The sequence below is a fragment of the Oryza glaberrima genome, chromosome 1, assembly GCF_000147395.1.
Source record: "Oryza glaberrima chromosome 1, OglaRS2, whole genome shotgun sequence".
Taxonomy (NCBI): Eukaryota; Viridiplantae; Streptophyta; class Magnoliopsida; order Poales; family Poaceae; genus Oryza; species Oryza glaberrima.
This window is the reverse complement of record NC_068326.1, coordinates 1,300,760-1,321,443: the sequence shown is the minus strand read 5'-3', so window position 1 is coordinate 1,321,443 and position 20,684 is coordinate 1,300,760. Positions and strand designations below refer to the sequence as shown.

The 20,684-nt window shown below is 44.7% G+C and overlaps 3 protein-coding genes across 3 annotated transcripts; 2 read left to right on the top strand and 1 right to left on the bottom strand.

Annotated features, from left to right (window-relative positions):
* The first annotated feature begins 10,175 nt into the window (after positions 1-10,175).
* LOC127772691 (uncharacterized) lies at positions 10,176-15,256 on the top strand. The gene is made up of 10 exons (XM_052298647.1): positions 10,176-10,772; positions 11,127-11,264; positions 12,162-12,347; positions 13,093-13,230; positions 13,345-13,466; positions 13,574-13,706; positions 13,794-13,923; positions 14,026-14,105; positions 14,186-14,317; positions 14,665-15,256. Exons 1-10 carry the CDS (start codon positions 10,308-10,310, stop codon positions 14,899-14,901), a joined length of 1,761 nt encoding a protein of 586 aa, XP_052154607.1. The 5' UTR covers positions 10,176-10,307; the 3' UTR covers positions 14,902-15,256.
* A 260-nt stretch (positions 15,257-15,516) lies between these two features.
* LOC127772713 (protein MAO HUZI 4, chloroplastic) lies at positions 15,517-17,206 on the top strand. Its single transcript, XM_052298669.1, has 6 exons — positions 15,517-16,008; positions 16,092-16,284; positions 16,383-16,483; positions 16,570-16,698; positions 16,778-16,866; positions 16,980-17,206. The coding sequence occupies exons 1-6, from the start codon at positions 15,973-15,975 to the stop codon at positions 17,116-17,118; spliced, it is 687 nt and encodes a 228-aa protein (XP_052154629.1). The 5' UTR covers positions 15,517-15,972; the 3' UTR covers positions 17,119-17,206.
* A 167-nt stretch (positions 17,207-17,373) lies between these two features.
* On the bottom strand, positions 17,374-20,684 carry LOC127772701 (endonuclease 2-like). Its single transcript, XM_052298657.1, has 8 exons — positions 20,533-20,684; positions 20,260-20,431; positions 18,736-18,837; positions 18,487-18,626; positions 18,290-18,382; positions 18,145-18,212; positions 17,981-18,054; positions 17,374-17,873 (listed from the first exon to the last, which is right to left on the bottom strand). The coding sequence occupies exons 1-8, from the start codon at positions 20,671-20,673 to the stop codon at positions 17,737-17,739; spliced, it is 927 nt and encodes a 308-aa protein (XP_052154617.1). The 5' UTR covers positions 20,674-20,684; the 3' UTR covers positions 17,374-17,736.

Here is a 20,684-nt window from a genome sequence, read left to right as displayed (position 1 = left end):
GCTGCGATGGAGGCGAGCTATACCAGTGGCGGTGGTCGCTCTGCAACTTCGAGAAGGTGCAGAGTTCCATCGGTGGCTCCTTCAATCCCAGAGCTGAAATGTGCTTGTGGGCATGCCGCTGCGGTGCAGACATCGAACACACCAAGGAATCCAAGGCGGCGGTGGCTGCAGTGTCCTGGGGAGGTGAGAATCTAGTCCTACTTGTGCATATTTGTGTGTGATTTTCTTTCTAAATCCAATCTGGTTTCCTTCTTGTAGAATTGTATATGTGCCTTGTGGATTTGGGAAGATCTCAATGAATACGTTGAGGAGATGGTCGCTTACTGTCATGCCGACGAGTACGACTATCTTAGAGAGACATGCGACAGTTTGCGCCAGTTTATAGCAGATCAAAGACATCATATCTCTCAGTTGTCAGCCCAGGCTGAGGCAAAAGAGTTGCAGTTGCAAGCCAATTACGAAGCTTTGAATCAGTCCAAGTTGGGGTGTGCAGACTTAAAGAAGAAATTGGAGTGCGAGAAGGCTTGGACTCGCACAATTGTATCCATGATGATCTTCTTCTATGTGTTGTTAGTTGCTGTAATGATAAGGCAGGTTTAGGAGATGTTCTGTGTGATGTCTGGTGTGTGAAATATTGTGATGTACCTTAGGTGTGTGAAATCTGGTGTGTGTATTTATGTTTGTGCAAGTTGGGGAATGCAATGCAAGGGCTATATTTTGGAATCTGGTGCAAATAATCTGCTGCCTAACATAGAAGCTGTTTATGTGCAATGGTGACTGACATAAATTTGCTGACATAAATGACATAAACTTACTGACATAAATGACATAACTTGCTCACATAACTGACATAAACTTGTTCAGAAGTGTAGCAACTGACATAACTTGTTCAGGAGTGTAGCATAGACCAACATGCAGCACACAAAAGACAGAACATTTCAGGTTTGGAGCCCATTACCATGGCCAATATCTAACAAGTCCAAATGGCCATCTACAAGCAGCAAAATAAACAAGTTTGGGTTTTTACATCACAGACCAACCCAGTCTGATAATTTTCTAACTACTCTAGCGGGTGGAGCAGTAGAAGCAACAAGATTCTTCCTCTTCTGGGGAGTTTTCTTCTTCTTAGGAGTATTTTTCTTCTTGACAGGTGCAGATGAGCTTGCTTCAGCTGCAACTCCAGGCACTCCTTTCTTCTTAGGAGGGTTTTTCTTCTTGACTGGTGCAGCTTCGGCCTGACCTGTAGCTTCAGCCACTTGTCTCTTCCTGCACACAGATAGTACCATTAGGGAAGTTTTGAGGTAGTCAATTTGTGGACTAAATAGAAAGAAGTCCAAATTACCTTTTTTTGGTTGTTGGCTGGATTGTTTGCTCATCTTGATGAACTGGCTCAGCAAGTTTGCATGTCTTTTCAAAGTGACCAAAACCCTGACATCTCTTGCATGTAACTCTCTTCCTGCCAGGTTGTTCTAAACAACCTCTTATTCTTTGCACTCTAGGTCTTCCAGCACCTCTCTTCTGCCTAGGTGGGTATACCTTGAAGCCAAGATCTACATGTGGCCACTAAGACCTATCAGTCATTGTTGCCACTCTGGCTGCATAAGCTGCTCTAAAGGTCTGAACACTATAGTAGGGACTGACAAAATCTTGGATTCAGCCTCTGTTAGTGCAAATCCAGGCCAATGCATGTTTGCATGGCTTTCCTGTAACTTGCCATACCCTACATGAGCAGTTTTGGTTCTGTAAATCAACTGTGTGCCTTCTAGTGTTGTTGTCAGACTCAACAAGTGTCACTTCTGCGAAACCTTCATCGCTTCTAACAACCTTTACCACCCTGAGACAGACAGTTGCATCATTCAATTCTTTCATTACATTTGGCAGGATGCCATCCACAAGCTTTTTACCAACTTCTCTCCTGAGGGCCATCTTCTCCATGATCATCTCCCTGATCCCATCCACAAGTTCATGCAACAACAGACCTTTAAGCTTCTTGATCTGGTTATTGAAACTTTCAGAAACATTGTTTGTGAGGTAGTCACACTTGCTAGACTCAGAAAAGCCACATCTGTACCAAATCCTTGAGTGATGCTTCTCAAGATACTCTATTGCATCAGACCTCACTTGGTATATTTGTTGCATGTACCACCTAAATCCATCCTCAGTATAACTTCTTGCAGCTGGATACAGGTGATCAGTGAAGGCAGGACCTTGAAACTTCTTCATGAAGTTAGCATAGAGATGCCTCATGCATTCTCTGTGCTCAACTTTTTCAAATGCAGCATCAACAGCTTTTTCCAAACCCTTACAAGCATCTGTTGATATAACTAGGCCCTCTGGATTACCTATGGCCTTATTGAGGTGTCTCATGAACCATAACCAATTTTCATCGGTTTCAGAGTCAAAAATTGCATAGGATACATAGAACAACCAATTATGTCCATCTACACTAGTGGCAGCAGCTAGTTGACCAGTATATTTACCTGTCAATCTTGTTGAATCAACACCAACATAGGGCCTGCAGCCATTGAGGAAGCCATCTATGCAAGGCTTCAGAGCAACAAACATCCTCTTGAAGCACATTTTCTTCCCTATCTTCTGTACATCAATCTCTACAATAGACCCTAGGGACTTCCTCTCCATCTCAGCTTTCCAATTAAAAAGAAATTGGAAGCTCTCTTCATATTTACCATGTATATGTTGCAATGCACACTTGAACCCAGACCATGCCTTCGAATACTTCAACTTTATTTGAAAATCTTCTTCAAGCTTGTGGCCTTGCATCACTAGCTCCCTTTTTTGGGTTTTTCTTGACCCAATCCTCAATCCTGTCTGCAACCCAACCTTGAGTTGCCATCTTGTTTTCTTGCAATTTGGTAGATGCACATGTGTGCTCAAAGGGAAGAACTTTGATCTGCATTAAACATGTATAATTAACAAAATTGCATTACACAAACATAATCAAAAGCCTAATCAAAATACATAAATGAAGCAAACCATAGCATCTGTATGACTTTGGTCCCAGGTAGCTTTGATGCATGAACACGCCAAGGACACCCTTCAGCAACACAATGGGCTAGAAAACGTGTTGGATCTGTCTTCAAACCAGCAAACACAAAACCTTTTTTAACTGCATAGTGCCTTATTGCTTTTCTGAAAGCAATTATATCAGGAAATAATGCATCTTTCTCTATTTTTGGATTCTCAGGGTGACATTAAAGACCTGTGGATCTTCATCAGTAACCTACTCCTCAGGAGCTCTCACCCCTGCAACAGGAGGCTGAGAAGACTGACCAGTGCCAGTGTTTCCATCGGGTTCAGCAAACTGTGGAGGCTTTTTAGGTTGTGAGGGAACATACAAATGCTCATCATCGACACCCACATATTCTTCCTCATTGTCAAATATGTCTGGTTCTCTAATAGGTTCTTCCTCTGTTGCAGGCTTTTCAACACCTTCAACATTGGGAGCGGGCTGTTCAGAACCAATGATGGGAGCAGAGTTGTCAGGAGGCACAACACAGATGGGTTCTACTTCATTCTCGACAAGGGTGGATAAAGGCTCAGATGTACCATCCATCTTATTGTCAAGCACTGAAACAATACGATTGAATTGGCTCTCTGTTTTGTACATTTCGAATAGGTCAGGTAGCTGACTGTCGTCCACAAGTCTAACATCCTCACCAATCACCTTGTGAAAAAACCAGATTGAAGGAGATTGATTTGTTCCCCAGGTGAACTCAACACTTAAAGTATTCATCAGAAATTCCATGGAAAAGCTATCTGAATCCACAACCCAATGCCGAGTAGCTCCTTTCGTGTAAGATTTCCTACCATCTGTTTCTATCGTGACATAAGCGCCAACCCTAACCTCTACTGAAAACCAGTGCCTACCATGAAAGGAGAGAACATCAACTGAAAATCTACATGTAAATACGATGAAATACCCAATGCACTTCTACTTCAGCTATCCAAGGAGTATATTCGAGTTCAAGTTACTCACGGTATCGAGGAAATAGGAGGAATCGAGCCTCCCAGATCCATCCCCTCCATCGGCAATTTCGCTGCGCATGATGATGTCGCAGGTGAACTTGCGATCTTCAGGGGAACTTCTACATCGTGGGTCGTCGTCGCCGGCGCCGTATCCCTAGCCCCCGTTGTCGTCGCCGGCGCTGCACCGATCGCCGTCGAGATCGCCGTCGGCGAGCTAGGGTTTTGCAGACAATGGGGAATGGGGAACAGAGATGGTTGAGCCGGACCAGGATAGCTGGCTTGTATCGTCTCAGCCAGGGGCACAAGCGTCCATACGGAAATACGTACGACGACAAACGGCATGGATGGCGATTCAGACGTACATAATGGCATGGTTCCAATTTGGAAGAAATTGCGATGGCACCCAGCCGATTTCGCTAATTGTAATGGCATATTTCCAAATAGCTAAAGTTGCAATGGCATGGTTCCAATTAACCCTTGTTTCTTTGCTCCCCTTGTTCGGTTCGGTAGGAGTAGTAGGAGTATTGTATTACTCCCACCGTTCTGAAATTTTGATTTTAGACGGATATAACACTCTGTAGATATTCATAATTCATCTGCGAAAAGCTCTCGCGTCGCCCACCCCAGGGCGGCTCGGGGGCGACAAGCGCACGCCGCAAGCTCTCCCCCACCTCCTCCTCCACCTTGCCGCCGCCCGAGCGGCCGCCGGCAAAGCCGCGCGGCCGCAAGGACGGCGGCAGCGAGGCTTCGTGCAGCACGCTCCTGCGGCGGCTGGGGGAGTCCCCGGAGGTGGCGGCGACGACAGCCTTCCCGTCCAGATCCGGCTGGCTTCGGCCAGATCCGGCGGGGCGCTGGGAGGCGGCTGCTGGCGGCGGGGGAGAAGTCGGTGACGGGGCTCGAGATGGCGCGGAGACCGGCGGCTCGTGCCGAGGTCGCGGCGTCGACGGAAGGTCGGCGTCGGGGCTGGAGACGGCGCGGAGATGGCGACAGGCAGGGGCGGCGTCGCGGTGGGCGGGCAGCGACGGCTCGCTCGTGCCTGTCGTGGCGTTGGCCTCGGCGTCATCCGCGCGGGGCCACGGCGCTGGTGCTGCGTAGGCAGAGGCTGTGGCGGCATAGTGGTCGCAACGACAACGATGCTGCGGCGGTGCTTACGTCGAGCCGGCTTGCGCCGTCCTAGCTGGATCTGGCCGTCTGCGGCTGGATCCGTCCCCTCCGCACCGGATGGGCGGCGATGTGCGGATGTGGAGTTGGCGGGACGATGGCTTATGCTGGCGCGAAGCAGGAATTGGGCTTGACGTCCGCGGTGGCGACTTCCTCGTTGCCGGCCGAGTCTTCTCCCTCCTTTCGGTTCCCCCCCCCCTTCTTTGGCCGGACCTTGTTCTGGTCGTGGGGAACGCTAGGGGGAGGGCGGAGGCTTCAGCTTGCTGTAGGAGTTTGCAGCGGATTGATAGCGTTTTGATGGTGGCCAAAGGTCCGTCTTTGCCGTTGGTTACGGTTGAGGTATGGGTGCTTGTGAGACGTCATGGACTATTCTGTGGCCATCAATGTGGGGGTGCTTGTGTGGGTGATGTGAAGATGCTGGCGAAAGCCTTGCCGTGCCTTTGGCTGGTTCGACGGTGGCGGCGCCCGTGGGCGTCGTTTCCCTTCTTGGAGGCGTTGTCATGGCATTCTTTCATATCCCCCACAATCTCTAGGTGAAAACCTTGTTCCGGCTTTCGGACGAGCGACGGCGGCGTTACACGTCGTTTCCTCCTTGGGGGCGTCACTTCGGAGAAGTTCCAATGCATCGACGACCGTTGATGGTCTTTTTCAGTTCAAAAGCTTTCATACCTTGTGCTCGGCGAGGCCTTCGCCTTCTTGGGTCCACTTCGTTCCTTGTGGTGGGGGTCAACCTCTTCGATTGTTTCTGTTGATGAAGTCGGAGCTGCTCGCTAATGGGGTGCGGCGACGCTTGGCGACGATGATGTGCTACAGTCTCTTCCAAGGAGTTCTGGTGCTGGCCGCGTGAAGGAAGTGGCTCCTCGATGGCTTGGCTGATGTCCATTGTTATATGTCGGAGTTGCTTTTCGCTTTGGCGACTTTCGTGTCTTCAGTGTCGCTGCAGTTGTGAAGTTGGCGCTGCTGGGTTGCTTGGGCGGCTAGCTCGGCAACGATAGCACCTCTTCTGCGATGTGGGAGCTGTTATGTCGCTTTTGTGTTTAGCTTGGCGGTGACATCCTGCTTTTGGGCTCCGCCGTCGTTGTTAGTTGTGTAGCGGTGGGTTTCAGCCGGTTTTACTATAATTAACCGTGTAATTGTGTGGTTTTCAGGTCCGGTTTTCCTTATAAACTGGGTCAATTCTCTTCTTCTAAATATAAAAGTGGAACAAAGTTCCGCCTTAGGTTTAAAAAAAAAACTCTGTAGAATCTAACCAAACTAAGACCCTGTATAGTTTCAAAAATATCACATCGAATCTTTAGACAATGCATAGAGTATTAAATATAGATAAATTAAAAAAACTAATTGCACAGTTGGGGGGAAATCACGAGACGAATCTTTTGAGCCTAATTAGTCCATAATTAGTCATAAGTGCTACAATAACCCATATGTGCTAATGGCGGATTAATTAGGCTTAGGCTCAAAAGATTCGTCTCGTGGTTTTCAGGCAAACTATGAAATTAGTTTTTTCATTCGTGTCCGAAAACCTCTTCCGAGGGTCAAACGTTCGACGTGACACCCAAAAATTTTCTTTTCGCGAACTAAACAGGTCCTAAGTGTCACATTTTAGTTTAAAATACTTATATTTTGGGATTGTCCATATTCATAATCCTATGAAGCGTTCCATCCGTTCAAAATCTCTTATATTTTAGGATGAAGAGAGTACTATTTTTGTGTTCTTTTTCCTGATAATTCTTTAACGAAATTTTGACCATCTCTCTGGGTTTTTCTTCCCCATGGTGTAAACGGTAAACAGGTTTACCGTCTGGAATTCATATTGTGAGACGCACATGGTAGAAAAGCATGTACAGCATGGTTCGAACAAAGAAAAACTAGGAAGTTTTTTATTTTTTTAAACCTAAGGTGAAAAGAATTGGCTGTCGAAACTAGGAAGTTTTAGCTTAGCAAAATCTCTTTTGCAAACTTAGAGCTATGGACTGTCGAAATAATTACATTTAAGAAAGTAAACAAATTCCTAACTTACTGTCAGGCAATCACCTTTTACCCAAAGCAAATTCTCAATTATCATAATTCACCGCACCTGAATTTGATGCTTGTGTCATCATATCACAGTTGTTCCCTCTCCCTACCTTTCACCATCAGAGTTTTCGGTGCCAAAAGAGACACAACACATCGTCTTGATTCTTGATTTAGAGCATTCGCTATACTCATGGCGATTAAGGTTTTGGTGCATGTGGTGTTTTGTTAGCGGTAGTCTAATTGATGTATGGGTGGAATTAAAGTGCAGCAAGTGTCATAAAGTGTATATATGGTAAGTGATACGCGAGACAAATTATACAACATGCCAACAATTTGATAACATACTAATTTATTATTGAGTGATAAAAATTTATTACCTTGGGGCTATTTAAAAGTGCTTGCTACAACGTTTTGAACTACAACTACACAGCACGGACTCTCGACGCAACATTTGAATGTACATCGTATAGCCGCTACGGCATTCTTTTAATGAGCTTTGATGCACGTTTCATAACAACTCGCTGGCTGCAAGCCTGTAACCGTGTTGGCTGGCTGCTACAACAGCTATATCCAACACTTTCAAACAACCCCAAAATATGTGCAGAAGTATGCCACCAACAAAAAAGAAAACCCCCATAAACACATCCTATTATTGCTGCGAAAACAAAATAGCCTAAGGACAGAACTTGTGTTAAGCAGCTGAAAATCATCATGAGTTGAGGATGATCCACTTGGTTAAGTTTTTGAACAGATCCGTATGTTTATAGTGGATTATCTAAGTGATTATAAATATAAAAAATATATATATTGGTAAATAAGCTTGACAAAGAGCTTTGAAGAAGGCATCTAAAAAATAGAAGTAAATTCTTTTTTTTAAGGTATTCTTAGCAAGTAATCCGCAGAAAAGTGCCATGTTAGTTTTAAGCCCACATGATAGGAGTATTTTTTAAAGCCGAAACCAAATCTGTTTTTGTCCAATCCAGGTACCCAAATGGTCCTTTCTCTGTACAGATGGAGCATCGAAGTTTCGTTGCTGCGGAACAGAAACAAAACTGCTGATAAGACTTTGTTATCCTCTTCCAGAAAAAAAAAAAGAAAGAAAAACGAGCATGTCAATGTTGACGTTGGCCTTTTCTTTCAGATTTTTTCGTCGAAACAAAAAAAGGCGTCCTGTGCTTGCTGGAGCAGCACATGGACGGACAGACTTCCATAGCGTCCTTGACACTTCTTCTGTCAGTGATGGAGATGGTTCATGGAGAATCAGAATACTGTTACTGGTTGGTTGGTTAGTTGGTTGCCTAATAAATTCGCAATGTCCTCCTCGGCCCAACTCTCATTCGGCCCAACAAAGTCGTTACGTTGAAATGGGCCTATCTGACCAGTCGAGAGTTATGGGCCTTGATCCAATTCAGAGATGGCCCAACACATTTGCACACGTGGACTGGCGGTCTCTGCAGAGAGAGGCAGAGTAGTAGGTGCGGTCCGGGGATGATGTCATTGCATTTGCAGCTGCCCTTTCTGATCTTATCTGACCATGATGCGTCATATCCATCCGCAAAGCTAAAAAAGAAAATCTGACAAATCAACTTTATTCTAATAAATTAATTATGTGTGATATGGAAATATCTGTCCCTTGATAATATCATGTGGACAATTTAGGTAGATCATAAGTATACCAGTACTACATATATAGTATAAATCAATACACTATGATAAGGTGGGATAAGATCAAAGTGCTATTGACCACATGGAAATTTTATGTTGCGTTGTGTATTTGCGCCAAGATTAAAAAGGTAAACTCGTGGAACTTATCAAAGACGAATATGCAAAAATGTATGCATCTATTGTGTCATTTATGATTTTTATCGTTGATATGATCATTCTCATTATGTCTATCTATATCTTCGAAGTACAACAGGATTGAAATAGAGCTACTCCACATAACAATATCAGAATTTAATAAGAAGTCAGGGACAACTACAACATTGAAAAAAGGAAAAAAAAAACAGTGGAGAACCCTCGTTATGAGATAAAGGTGGCACGATGTGCTATTTATAAGTAAAAATGTATATCAAGTACAATTGTACTTATATCATAGCATTGCGTAGAGAACTCTGTTAGCTATACATGAAGGAATAACTCTTTTCAACATTACCATTTCTTAATAATAAATAATCAATAAACACACACGATGTATTGTAAAATTGGACAAATCAATATTGCTATAGGAAAGTGAGGCATGCCAACTATTATGACACATCACAGTAGGTCAACATCATATCTCTCATCTCTAGTAGTACTAATAGACTTCCAACAACTTCCACCTATATATTAATGATAGGTAATTTGACATTCAACCATATGTTCACATATCGCTTCATGTATTTACCACTAGTTAAAAAAAATCCATATACCGTTTATCGCAATATTAACGTACGATAATTTTTTTTTTTTGCATGTCATGCAATTCACGTCAGAATCATACATTTCACCCGCCCATAATTAAAACTGCTTAGTATTTTATAAGGGGTAAGAACGAGGAGAAAACTAGTAATGCCACGCATCGTATTATCCAATACTGAGATACCATAACTTATATCCACATTTATATTTACGCTATTCGTTAGCCAAAAAATAAATCTCTAGCTTTTTTATTAACATGTGAGAAGGTAAACCGGTGAAACCTAACAATATGTCCGACAGACAAAAATGCGCTCATAGTGCCATATATATACAACAATATTATCCCATCCATTTACAAGTATACTCACATCCACATCATCATGGTCTAACAGAATCCATCCAGAGGTATCTCACCTGAATAAAAAAGGAGCAGCAGCAAAAAAAAAAGTGAGAAAAAAATAATCCAACAAGAACTCGGGGAAGAAGATTACATTACATCGGAAAAGGAGAAAAAAAAAAGAGAGAGAAGAGCCCGAAACAAACGTGACACCAAAGTGGGTAGTAGACACAGAGGTGGCGCAGGCAGCACACAGAAAACCAGCGAGATTTTACACACGCCTCGCCCTCGCGTTCGGGTCGACGGGAATAAAATCCCCCGCGTCTCCTCTTCTCCTCGCGCAACTCGCTCATCTCATCGCTCTCGCCTCGACTCGCCTCCACGAAGCCCACCTCGACTCGCCATGGCCATGGACGACCTCGCCGGCTCATCCTCCTCCTCCTCCGCGATGGACGCCGTGGTCGCCGACCCCTCGCACGGGTGGCAGAAGGTCACCTACCCCAAGCGCCACCGCAAGCAGGGGGCGGCGGCGCTGCCCTCCGCGGCTGCTCCCGATCTGGGGTTCCTGCCCAACGGCGGCGGCAAGGTCAACGTGTTCGAGGCCGTCGACAGGAACGCCGAGAAGCGCCACCGCGCGCTCCTGGCCGCCAGGGACGCGGCCGACCCCGACGCCGCGCGGATCGCCGCCGCCACGGCCTCCGCGTACTCTGACGACGACGACGACTCCGACGAGGCGCAGGCGACTCGCCCCGAGGGGGAGGTGAAGAAGCCCAAGGTGAAGAAGCCGAAGAAGCCCAAGGTGACGGTCGCCGAGGCGGCCGCTCTGATCGACGCCGAGAACCTCGCGGCGCATCTCGTGCAGATCTCGGTAATACCCGTCCTGTTTCGCGGAATTCCTCTTCGGAAATTGTCAGATCTCGACTTGTTTGGACTGGATCATATTTTTGTCTTTTTGTTAAGGATCGGATCTGATGAGGGTTTAGTGCCGGATCGTTCGGGTTTTTTCAAAATTCCGACAAAATGTTGGGTGTCTACTAGTTTTCGATTAAGATGGAGGAAAATTCTGGTCGTACCAGAAAGTTGGGATCTCCTTGATGTAAAAACACGGGATCTTGGGATCTTGGAAAGCATGGGGGTTTTGGTGCAACTATTAGATCTTTTAACGTGTCATAGCTCTTTTCTGTTTTGTTCCGCAGATTCTAACCCTCTGTTCTGTGTGCAGGAATCTTACGAGAACCAGCAGGATATTCAGCTCATGCGGTTCGCCGACTACTTTGGCAGGTCATTTGCAAGCGTGAGCGCCGCCCAGTTCCCCTGGGCGAAGATGTTCAAGGAATCACTAGTGTCCAAGATGGTTGATGTGAGTTACTAGAGTTGTCCTAACTCTTTTACGCATAGAGATATTGCATTTGGACCAGATATAAAAAGGCAATTGCAGTTTATAGGGTGATTCACTTGCATCACATATGAAATGTTACTGCGGTTTATCGGATTGTTAAGTTCTTATGATCTTTTTCTTGTATCTACTTACAAATTTTACGAAAATTAATGGTTGTGCATGAACATTGATACTGATTCATGCATCGTCATCATTGAGTTGTGAAATGCTAATGCTGCTTTTGGTTACTGCCAGTAATATTATTCGAATTATTTGCAGACTTGACGTCGCTGTAAACGTGCTTGTCAAGTATGCTAGTTTTAAGGATGGTTATGCTATTTCTGCTCACCCTGTGGATGCATTATCAATTAAAACAAATTATTTCCGAACACGATTATTCATGTATAACAGGATACAGCTGGATAAGTTCAATGCAATTACTGCAACAACTTGAGTTTACATTTAACGGTTTACCTGAAATCCGCATTGTCCAAAAATCTTTCTGTATTTGTGACATGGTATTGTGTTCAGTTCCTTCCATTTTCTGCTCTGAAAGGGGGAGGCGTGGAGGCAAGTTAATTTGGAAGGTGGGGGGTTGGTGCGGATTGTAGTATGAGGAGTAAATGGGTGTATCAGGGTACACATTAATTGGATTAGCATGGAATTTCTTAGCCTCTAATAAATCGGAAGCGATTGCTTGATAAATATGCAATATGTTTCATTCCAGAAAAGAAACGACACATACTCGTGCAATTAATAATTCAGTGTATTAATGGATTCTAGTACTTCTGTTTTGATTTTATAAGCATGAAAATGTCCCTTTATTTCTGTGTCTCTCTATTTTTAGATTTGCATCTAACTAGTTAATATATTGTGCAGATTCCCTTGTGCCATATTCCTGAACCAGTTCGCAACACTGCGAGTGACTGGATCAATCAGAGATCTCCTGATGCCCTGGGAGACTTTGTCATGTGGTGCATAGACAGCATCATGTCTGAACTGTCAGGTCAAGCAGTAGGCGCTAAGGGTTCAAAGAAGGCCGCACAGCAAACTCCAAGGGCCCAGGTAGTCCTTGTTCCATCACGACTTAACTCTCACTATACAAGCCTCTGCATGGTATCATGGACTTGTGATGTAAAGCAGCATAAAAATGCTCTACAAGATGGAAATAGCATGCGTTTTATATTTGAGATATGTCCTATATTGTATTCACATCAACTGAGCCTAGCGCTAATGCTGTCATCTAATGAAGCAACAACCTTGCAATGAGAAAAAAAAATGTAGGCTTTGCAATTGAAATATTATATGAACAATTTGCTCACATCCTGCATTGCTGGAAGCTTGTGCTTGTCAATACCATTTACTTTAGATAGATGTGAATGTTTCTGATTGTGTAATTCAATTAGTTTAGCCTTTTCTCATTGCTTTTAACACTTCCTCACAAGAAGTAAGATAATAAGCAGATTCGATTCGATTCGATCATTTGTATTAGTTTATTACTCCGATCTATGGATCACCACAATTGCTAAAAAGTTTATATAAATTCTAAGAAGAACTGCATTTTGATGACAGAATATTCAAGTCCTACTTTATGTAAGGTGTTCATGAAGGAGATTAAACTTTTTTTTTTCTGTTTTAGGGCCCTGAAGATTGCATGGTGGTAGATATGATAAAACCTAAAATCTAATAATCTAATAATCTGACTGCCATAATTCACACTTGCTTATCGGACCTGTGATTGTAATTATGGATGGTTCTATCTTGTTTTCAAGTTGGTTTATAGTTTTTAAATGACTATTGCTCTGTTCAGGTTGCAATATTTGTTGTGCTTGCCTTGACTGTAAGAAGGAAACCAGAGGTACTAACAAACGTCCTGCCAAAAATAATGGGAAACAATAAGTATCTTGGGCAGGAAAAGCTTCCAATCATTGTTTGGGTTATTGCTCAGGTATATTTTCCCTGCTGTGCTCTTACTTGTTCTGAATGGTGCTAATTATTTTCAGTGCTCCATACTATCATTTTATATTTTCATAAAAAATATCTCTTGCGTGATGTATCATAGGCATCTCAAGGTGACCTAGTGACTGGAATGTTTTGTTGGGCTCATTTCCTGTTTCCCACACTGTGTGCTAAGCCAAGTGGGAATCCCCAGACGAGAGATTTAGTTCTGCAGTTGCTCGAAAGGTATGGCTCAACTTAAACCTGATTAAGAATCTAGAGCTGTTTTTCTGTTTTCTGATATATATCATAAGTATTTATATGCATAATCTTTTTTGATATTTCACGTGCAGAATTTTGTCTGCCCCCAAAGCTCGAGGCATCTTACTGAATGGTGCTGTTAGAAAGGGGGAACGCCTGATTCCCCCTGTTACATTTGATCTGTTCATGAGAGCTGCATTTCCTGTTTCCAGCGCTCGTGTAAAGGTTTGTTCTTAATTCTTCCCTCCTGTTTGCTGAAATTTTGATATGCGATGATGTTCTGACTTCTGGTCATCATATGGAACTCTTTAGGCTACAGAGAGGTTTGAAGCAGCCTACCCAACAATCAAGGAGTTGGCCCTTGCTGGTCCTCCTGGCTCAAAAACCGTGAAACAAGCAGCACAGCAGCTTTTGCCATTGTGTGTGAAAGCAATGCAAGAAAGTGAGCTGTCATCCTTTTTCACCCTAACCTCTCTTTCTATATAGAGCTTGTTACCTTTGTTTTGCAACTCTGAGTTGATGCATTATTGCACATTATGTTCAGATAACGCTGACCTCACCGGGGAGTCTGCTGGTGTATTCATTTGGTGCCTGACTCAAAATGCAGAGTCCTACAAGCTGTGGGTGAGTAATCTTTGTCTGTCTGCCTTTATAACACCAAGTGAGAATGTTGCAACTGAAGTTTTCTTAATTCTGATTTGCAGGAAAGACTTCATCCTGAAAATGTTGAAGCCAGTGTTGTAGTCCTTAGCACTATAGTTACAAAATGGAGCGAGCTGTCTCATAAGCTCAGTGCTGAATCTCTTAAGGTGACTCTGAAGAACTTAAGGACTAAGGTATGATATGTCCCTGTTGCATTACTTGTTTTGTTTGACTGTTTATGATGTTTGTTTCATTCTTATGTATATGCAATGTGATGCTATCCTTTGCATAGTAGTAAAATTCTGTATGACTAGTGAATTCTGATTCATGACAAAAAGAGAGCTTCTTGATAGCACAATTAGTTTGGGATAAATGGCGTTACCTCCTTTTTTTTTTTTTGATAAAATGGAAATCAAGGTGCCACAACTCTTAAGGACATGCAAAAGCAAGTAAACTTGTTTGACACCACCACCTTTAGCTGTTCACATACCCCTAGGTATTTGTACTCCGTAGTAATATGTGCAATTGGTTGCAATTGCAGAATGAGGCGGCCCTAGAAGCAGCAACGGACTCTGGAAAGCAGGCATCTATCAAGGCCGCGGACAAGTATTCCAAGGAGATCCTTGGAAGGTTGAGCCGCGGCGGAGCCTGCCTGAAGGGCAGCCTGCTGGTTATCACGCTTGCTGTTGCCGCAGGCTTTGTGCTATCTCCTAACCTGGAGATCCCATCCGACTGGGACAAGCTCCAGGCCATGGTGGCGTCTCACCTGTCGTTCTAGAAGTATATTTGTCCAGCAGTTGATAAAAGCTTATACAGAGAATCCAAAGGAGATGAAGTGAAGATTCTAGGAGTGAATGAAGAAGGCTAATAAGAAGGGATAGATCCTAGAAAAGAATACAGTTACCTTTTTCGCATCTTTTCCCAAGCCCGTAGTTGGGGGGAGATGCAAGCAACTTTGCAGAGATAGAGAGTTAAAAAGTTTTAATCGGGTTAGACTGATCGGTCAGAAGAAGAAGGAAAGGTTGGGCCAAATGGTTCGGCCTGAGGACTAACACCACCTTTGCTCTATCTCGTTTTTCTGCATCTGCAGCATCTCAGATGATGAGAAACATTTTTGCTTCTTTTGTTTTTCCTTTTTCTTCTGAATCTTGTTTGCTTTTACCAACATGCCATGTGTGATATTATTGCTGAATCATCTGTACTTGTTGGTGTTGATGATATCATATCCTGCTATGTTGTGGTGTACCAATCATCCTATACTTGTTGGTTATGATGTTGGATGGTTGTACCAATCATTCCTATAGGAGTGTGAAGTGTTTTACTCTGTGGTTGCAAGTGGTGAAAGTGAGGAAGCCGTGTGAGTGACGTGTCGACACAGCGGCGGCCGGTGACGGAGACGGATCGAGGGCAGGAGGAGGAGATCGCCGGCAAAGTGAGGGCGGCGGCACATGGCACATGGCACATGGCCGCGGGCCAGCCTGTCTCTGTACGCTCTCATTCCTTCGTACCAAGGCCAGTTGACTCGGGCGCGACCGAAGCAGCAGCAGCAGCAGCAGCACGATCTCTCTTCTTGCTTTGTTGGTGATCAATAACGTGGACACTGGTCGTTGGTGGCGACCACGCGTCGACGGCCAACCTCGACCGTGGCGGGCCCCGGCCGCCGCCCACCACCCGGGCCGACCATGGGAAGGCAACAACAGCTACTACACCTACACCAGTGAGAGTGGTGGCCGGAGCGGCGCCACAGCAACAGCTAGGACCTACTAGTACAAAGGGTGAGCCAGCCACTGGTAATGGCCTTTTCCCCTCCTCCGCCTCCCCGCTGCTCCTGCTCGCTTCCTCCCCTGCAATGGCGGCTCTCCTCCTCCTCTCCTCCGCCGCTCGGGTACGTAGCCGGTAACACATGACTCAGTCAATCTTGGCACTTGCGGAGTTGCGGTAGCTTCAGTTCTTGATTTGCTGCTGCAGGTTGGCGTGGCTGCGCCACTGGCGCTGAGGCAGCAGCGCCCGGTGGTGCTGCCCGGTGGCCAGCTCCGCACGGGAAGCGGCGCCGGCGCAGCGTCGGCGTGGGCGGCGCGCCCTCTCCGGCCGGAGCTCGCCGCGGTCTCCCGCCCCGCCGTCCCCGCCCGCGGCAGGGCGCCTCTGTTCCGGCCTCGCGCATGTAACGCCTCTGCGGCCCCATTCAATTCTAGCTCTACCACAACTGATTGGTGTAGGACTGACTGACGAATTTCGCCATGGATTGGTTGTGAGGAGCAGGGATGGCGTCGTCTCAGATTGCCAGCTCCGCCTTCACCTGGGGCACCATCGCCGTCCTCCCTTTCTACACTCTCATGGTCGTCGCCCCCAACGCCGACGTCGTAAGAATTCCTCAATCCTCCAACCCACACACACACAATCGAATTGCTCTCACTAGCTCCTCTAATCTTTCTCTGTGCTGGCGCAGACCAAGCGTGCCGTGGATAGCAGCGCGCCGTACGTCGCCCTCGGCATCCTCTACGCCTACCTGCTCTACCTATCCTGGACTCCCGACACCCTACGCGCCATGTTCGCCAGCAAGTACTGGCTCCCCGAGGTCAGTCAATCAATCAGTGACACCACTCTGCACTCCATGATCACTAGCATTCTCTCAACCTTTCTCTTCTCCTGCGCAGTTGACGGGGATCGTCAGGATGTTCGCCAGCGAGATGACCGTCGCCTCCGCCTGGATCCACCTCCTAGCCGTCGACCTCTTCGCCGCAAGGTGAGCAAATTCTTGATTCATGTGTGTAGTAGTGTACCTATGGATGATGGTTGTATGTGTTGCAAGTGTGAGGAGGTTGTTAAAATGGCTTGAGTTTTGGGATCACAATGCAGGCAGGTGTACCATGACGGCATCAAGAACAACATAGAGACCAGGCATTCGGTTTCTCTGTGCCTGCTCTTCTGCCCAATTGGGATCGCGACTCACGTTCTGACTAAGGTACTGGCGGGTTCAATTGGTCGCTCACATTGATCGATTGTATGTAGGTTCATATTGCTTAGATGGTGTATTTTTATGTGATTCATATATGAATAAAATTTATTCAATTAACTATGTGTTACATCGAGTTCAATGTGATTCTTGTTTTTCCCCACGTATTGAATCGATTTGGCAGCTGAACATCCCTATACCGGTTTAGTGTACTCTACTTTCTCAGTAGCTAATGAAGAAAAGTGCAATTGACAATATGATCAGAGATAAGCGACAACTCTTAAATGTTTGCAAATAAAGAAATGAGATGATTAGAGGGAAATGAATCGATTTGAAACACACTTATTCAAGTGGTACACTGTTCAAACATAGAGGAATTACAACAATTACATTTATGAATGCTATACTAGGCTTATGTGTTTCTTGTCACAGACTACTTTCAATTGTACATGAATGACAGCATTTACAGTTTTGAATGCTGTACTAGGCCTATGTGCTTCTTACAAATAAATGTGCTTTCCAATAAGCAATTACAACAATTACATTTTTGAATTCTATACTATAGGTATGTGTGCTTTTTATAAAATATGTGCACAACCACTAATTAGAGTGGCAGCAACAAATAACATTTCTCCTGAATATTTCTGGTGATCATAACCCTTACTGAACTTGTAATGGTATGACATTACCATCTGGTTTATCCTCACCAAATATCCAGTTCAGTATCAACGCCAATCTGATGCCGGCCTGTGCTAGCCTCTTCTCCACGATTGGGTACCGAGAGTAGAAATAGTCATCTGTATTCCAGGATGCAGAATTTGCCAATTATTATTGCCCTAAGCCCAAAATGACTTCTTGTACTAGTTTTAGTCACAACCACTGTGATATAAAGAAGTATACTCACCTCCTAGAGTAATGTCTTGCTCAACATCTTTGTAGGCATAATTGCAGGACAGATGTATGCTCTCAATTGCATAGCTGCATGACATTGAGTTAAACAATGCATGTCAATTTCTCTTTAAAAATGTACTAGACAGGTGGAAGTGTTTGAGCAGGATATATCATTACTCATTTGCACAGGTTTCCTTTTTGTTGCCACAATTTTCCCAGTGACTGATATCTTCAGACCATCCATCCTACAATTTACACAAACATCAGAAACTGGAAAAGCATTTCTGAACTGATAAATCATTTTACATGTCTGTGCTCTCACTGTGAGGTTCATCTTGAGAGCCTCCACCATGGTATCCAAGCTTCTGTTATAGAAGTCCTTCATGGCCGTCTCTATGATGCTGTTGTCCCACACCTGTAAAAGCAGCACATGAACACAGAAATCTTGTGAGTGAAAAATGGCAGTTTGTGCTGATCTGAATAATTCAGTTGACATGACATGAGAGAAGCAGTACAGACATGGTGAAGGTTTTCCTTCCTCCGGTACCAGTGCACTTTGATGGTGTTGCCCCCTTCGTCTTCCTCGAAGCCGACGTGCAGCGGCTGGTGCACGTCGCCGACGAAGTGGGCCAGGAACATCAGGCTCTCCGTCAGGTTGTCTGGTTTATCAATCAGTGCATGTGTATGGATGTTCAGAGATCATCGGATCAGTGTCCTGCCTGCTGAATCAGAGCACTATTTGGCACTGTGTTTTGCAGATAAGCTTACATGAACTCTTTGAATCGCCATAGCTGTAGAGCTGATCGGTGTAGTTGTTGATAGCCCCGACGACGCACATCCCTTGCTGGTGACGAGAATTATGGCAGTCCCCTGGATAATTGAGAGCCACAAGCAGATTACTCCATGATGAAAGTAAAGCTCATGTTTCAGAAATCAGAGAAATGTTTGTGCCTTAGCTCTACTCATCTCTGCTATCATCTAATCAGAGTGGCAGATTTCACCATGGAATGCTGAATTATTAATGTATACCTCAGTTAAGGTCAGCTGTTCCAATTAGCAAACTTTATCATTCCATTGAAGACCACAAACAACATATCCAGTGGTTAGGATTATCTCTGAACTATACTAGTAATAATTAACAACAGGTCTGTGTGGGCACATGTGTGACTGTCTCAGTCAGACTGTCAGCGGCACATTCCTGGTCCCATAAGAACGTGCTAACAAAGTTTGGAAGATATTTCTCGAGATATTAAGAACGAGAAGAAGCAGAGAACACGCAATTATTATAATCAAGTCGTCAGATTCCTGTTGTTAGTATGTCCTTTTTTTTCTTCCTTGGAGTCTAAACATTCATTTGACATGCACAATTACGATTTACGACAGATGTCTGGTTTTTATGGTGAAAGCTACTGATTGAATGTAACATGAATTCGTTGTGGTTTGGAACAAGGAGATTAGTGGATCGAATCATTGGTGATGCCGTGAGACTCTGAATCTGTCTGTGATGAGAGTTTGAGTTGTGTATCTTTACTCAACCTCTTTCTCTGATTGTTTGTCTTCCCCAACAAGCAACAGTACGTGCCGGTATAATTTGGATATCCGATAGGGAATAATTCAGAATGGGCTAATGGCATCTACGCTGACGTACTTGCTGCTCATACTGTTACTGATTTTTTTTTCTAGCGCAAAAGGATTGCACGTTAATATATAAGAAGAAAAAAAGTTTTTGTTACCCAACGTAATCACCAGACCGGCTTATGCCAAGGGAAGGGAGAAAAAGCAAAACAAAAATTGAAGCAAGGAAGGCTAATTAAACTACTACGGCGGCTAAACATAACTCCTAACATTGGGAAGGGCAGAGCCACTCTACACTCAAGAAAAACCCAAAAACGTTACTGCTACTACTCCATCCGTTTCATATTGTAAAATTTTTTAGTATTGCTAACATTTATATAGATGTTAATGAATCTATACATACATATATATATATATATATATCTATATTCATTAACATTTATATAAATATAAGCAATGCTATAAAGTCTTACATTATGAAACGGAGGAAGTGCTAATTAATTGTTTGTTACTGATCGAAATGAACAGAGAAAAAAAGAATAACGCAAAGCGTTCTCTCGCTCAGCCTAGTTTGCAACAAATGGCGCGCAATTAAGCTCGCTTTGAACGATCAATTTGTATTCTGTAAATGCAGCGTTCATTTGCAGCTATAATTAAGTCGTTATCTTAAAAGAAGAAAATTTGAAGCTAAGATTGTGGAGGTGAGTGAAGACGTACGTGAGTACTTGAAGTTGCAGACTTGGGGGGTGTTGGCGTAGTGGAGAGGACGAGACCAGTAGTAGTGGAATCGCACCTCGTCGGCCCACGGGCACACCGTCGACAGCTCCCCGCCGGCCGACTCCGGCAGCAGCTCCTCCACCGCCGCCGCCGCCTTCTCCGACAGGTACTTCTGCAAGTACAACACTCCGTGTTACTCTCTAGCTGCAGCCTCTTCAGGTGCTGTGCGAGGAGAGGAGGAAGGGGATTAGCAAAGCCATGGTGTGCGGAGACCTCGGCGATCTTGCAGACGATGATGTGGCCCTGCTTGCCCCACGCCTCCGCACGCCGAGGCGCCGCGGTGATGGAGACGACGGCGACGAAGGCGGCGAGAGGCAGCAGCCGGAGGCGGAGCAGAGGCGCTGCGAGTGCCATCTCCGGTGGTG

Coding starts and splice junctions, on each gene's coding strand:
- LOC127772701 (XM_052298657.1), bottom strand. CDS start 20,673: ATGGCACTCGCAGCGCCTCTGCTCCGCCTCCGGCTGCTGCCTCTCGCC. Junction 18,213..18,289: donor CTCTCAAGATGAACCTCACA/GTGAGAGCACAG, acceptor TGTAAATTGTAG/GATGGATGGTCTGAAGATAT. Junction 18,055..18,144: donor AAGGAAACCTGTGCAAATGA/GTAATGATATAT, acceptor AATGTCATGCAG/CTATGCAATTGAGAGCATAC.
- LOC127772691 (XM_052298647.1), top strand. CDS start 10,308: ATGGCCATGGACGACCTCGCCGGCTCATCCTCCTCCTCCTCCGCGATG. Junction 11,265..12,161: donor TAGTGTCCAAGATGGTTGAT/GTGAGTTACTAG, acceptor TATATTGTGCAG/ATTCCCTTGTGCCATATTCC. Junction 14,106..14,185: donor CAGAGTCCTACAAGCTGTGG/GTGAGTAATCTT, acceptor TCTGATTTGCAG/GAAAGACTTCATCCTGAAAA.
- LOC127772713 (XM_052298669.1), top strand. CDS start 15,973: ATGGCGGCTCTCCTCCTCCTCTCCTCCGCCGCTCGG. Junction 16,285..16,382: donor TCTGTTCCGGCCTCGCGCAT/GTAACGCCTCTG, acceptor TGTGAGGAGCAG/GGATGGCGTCGTCTCAGATT. Junction 16,699..16,777: donor GCAAGTACTGGCTCCCCGAG/GTCAGTCAATCA, acceptor TCTCCTGCGCAG/TTGACGGGGATCGTCAGGAT.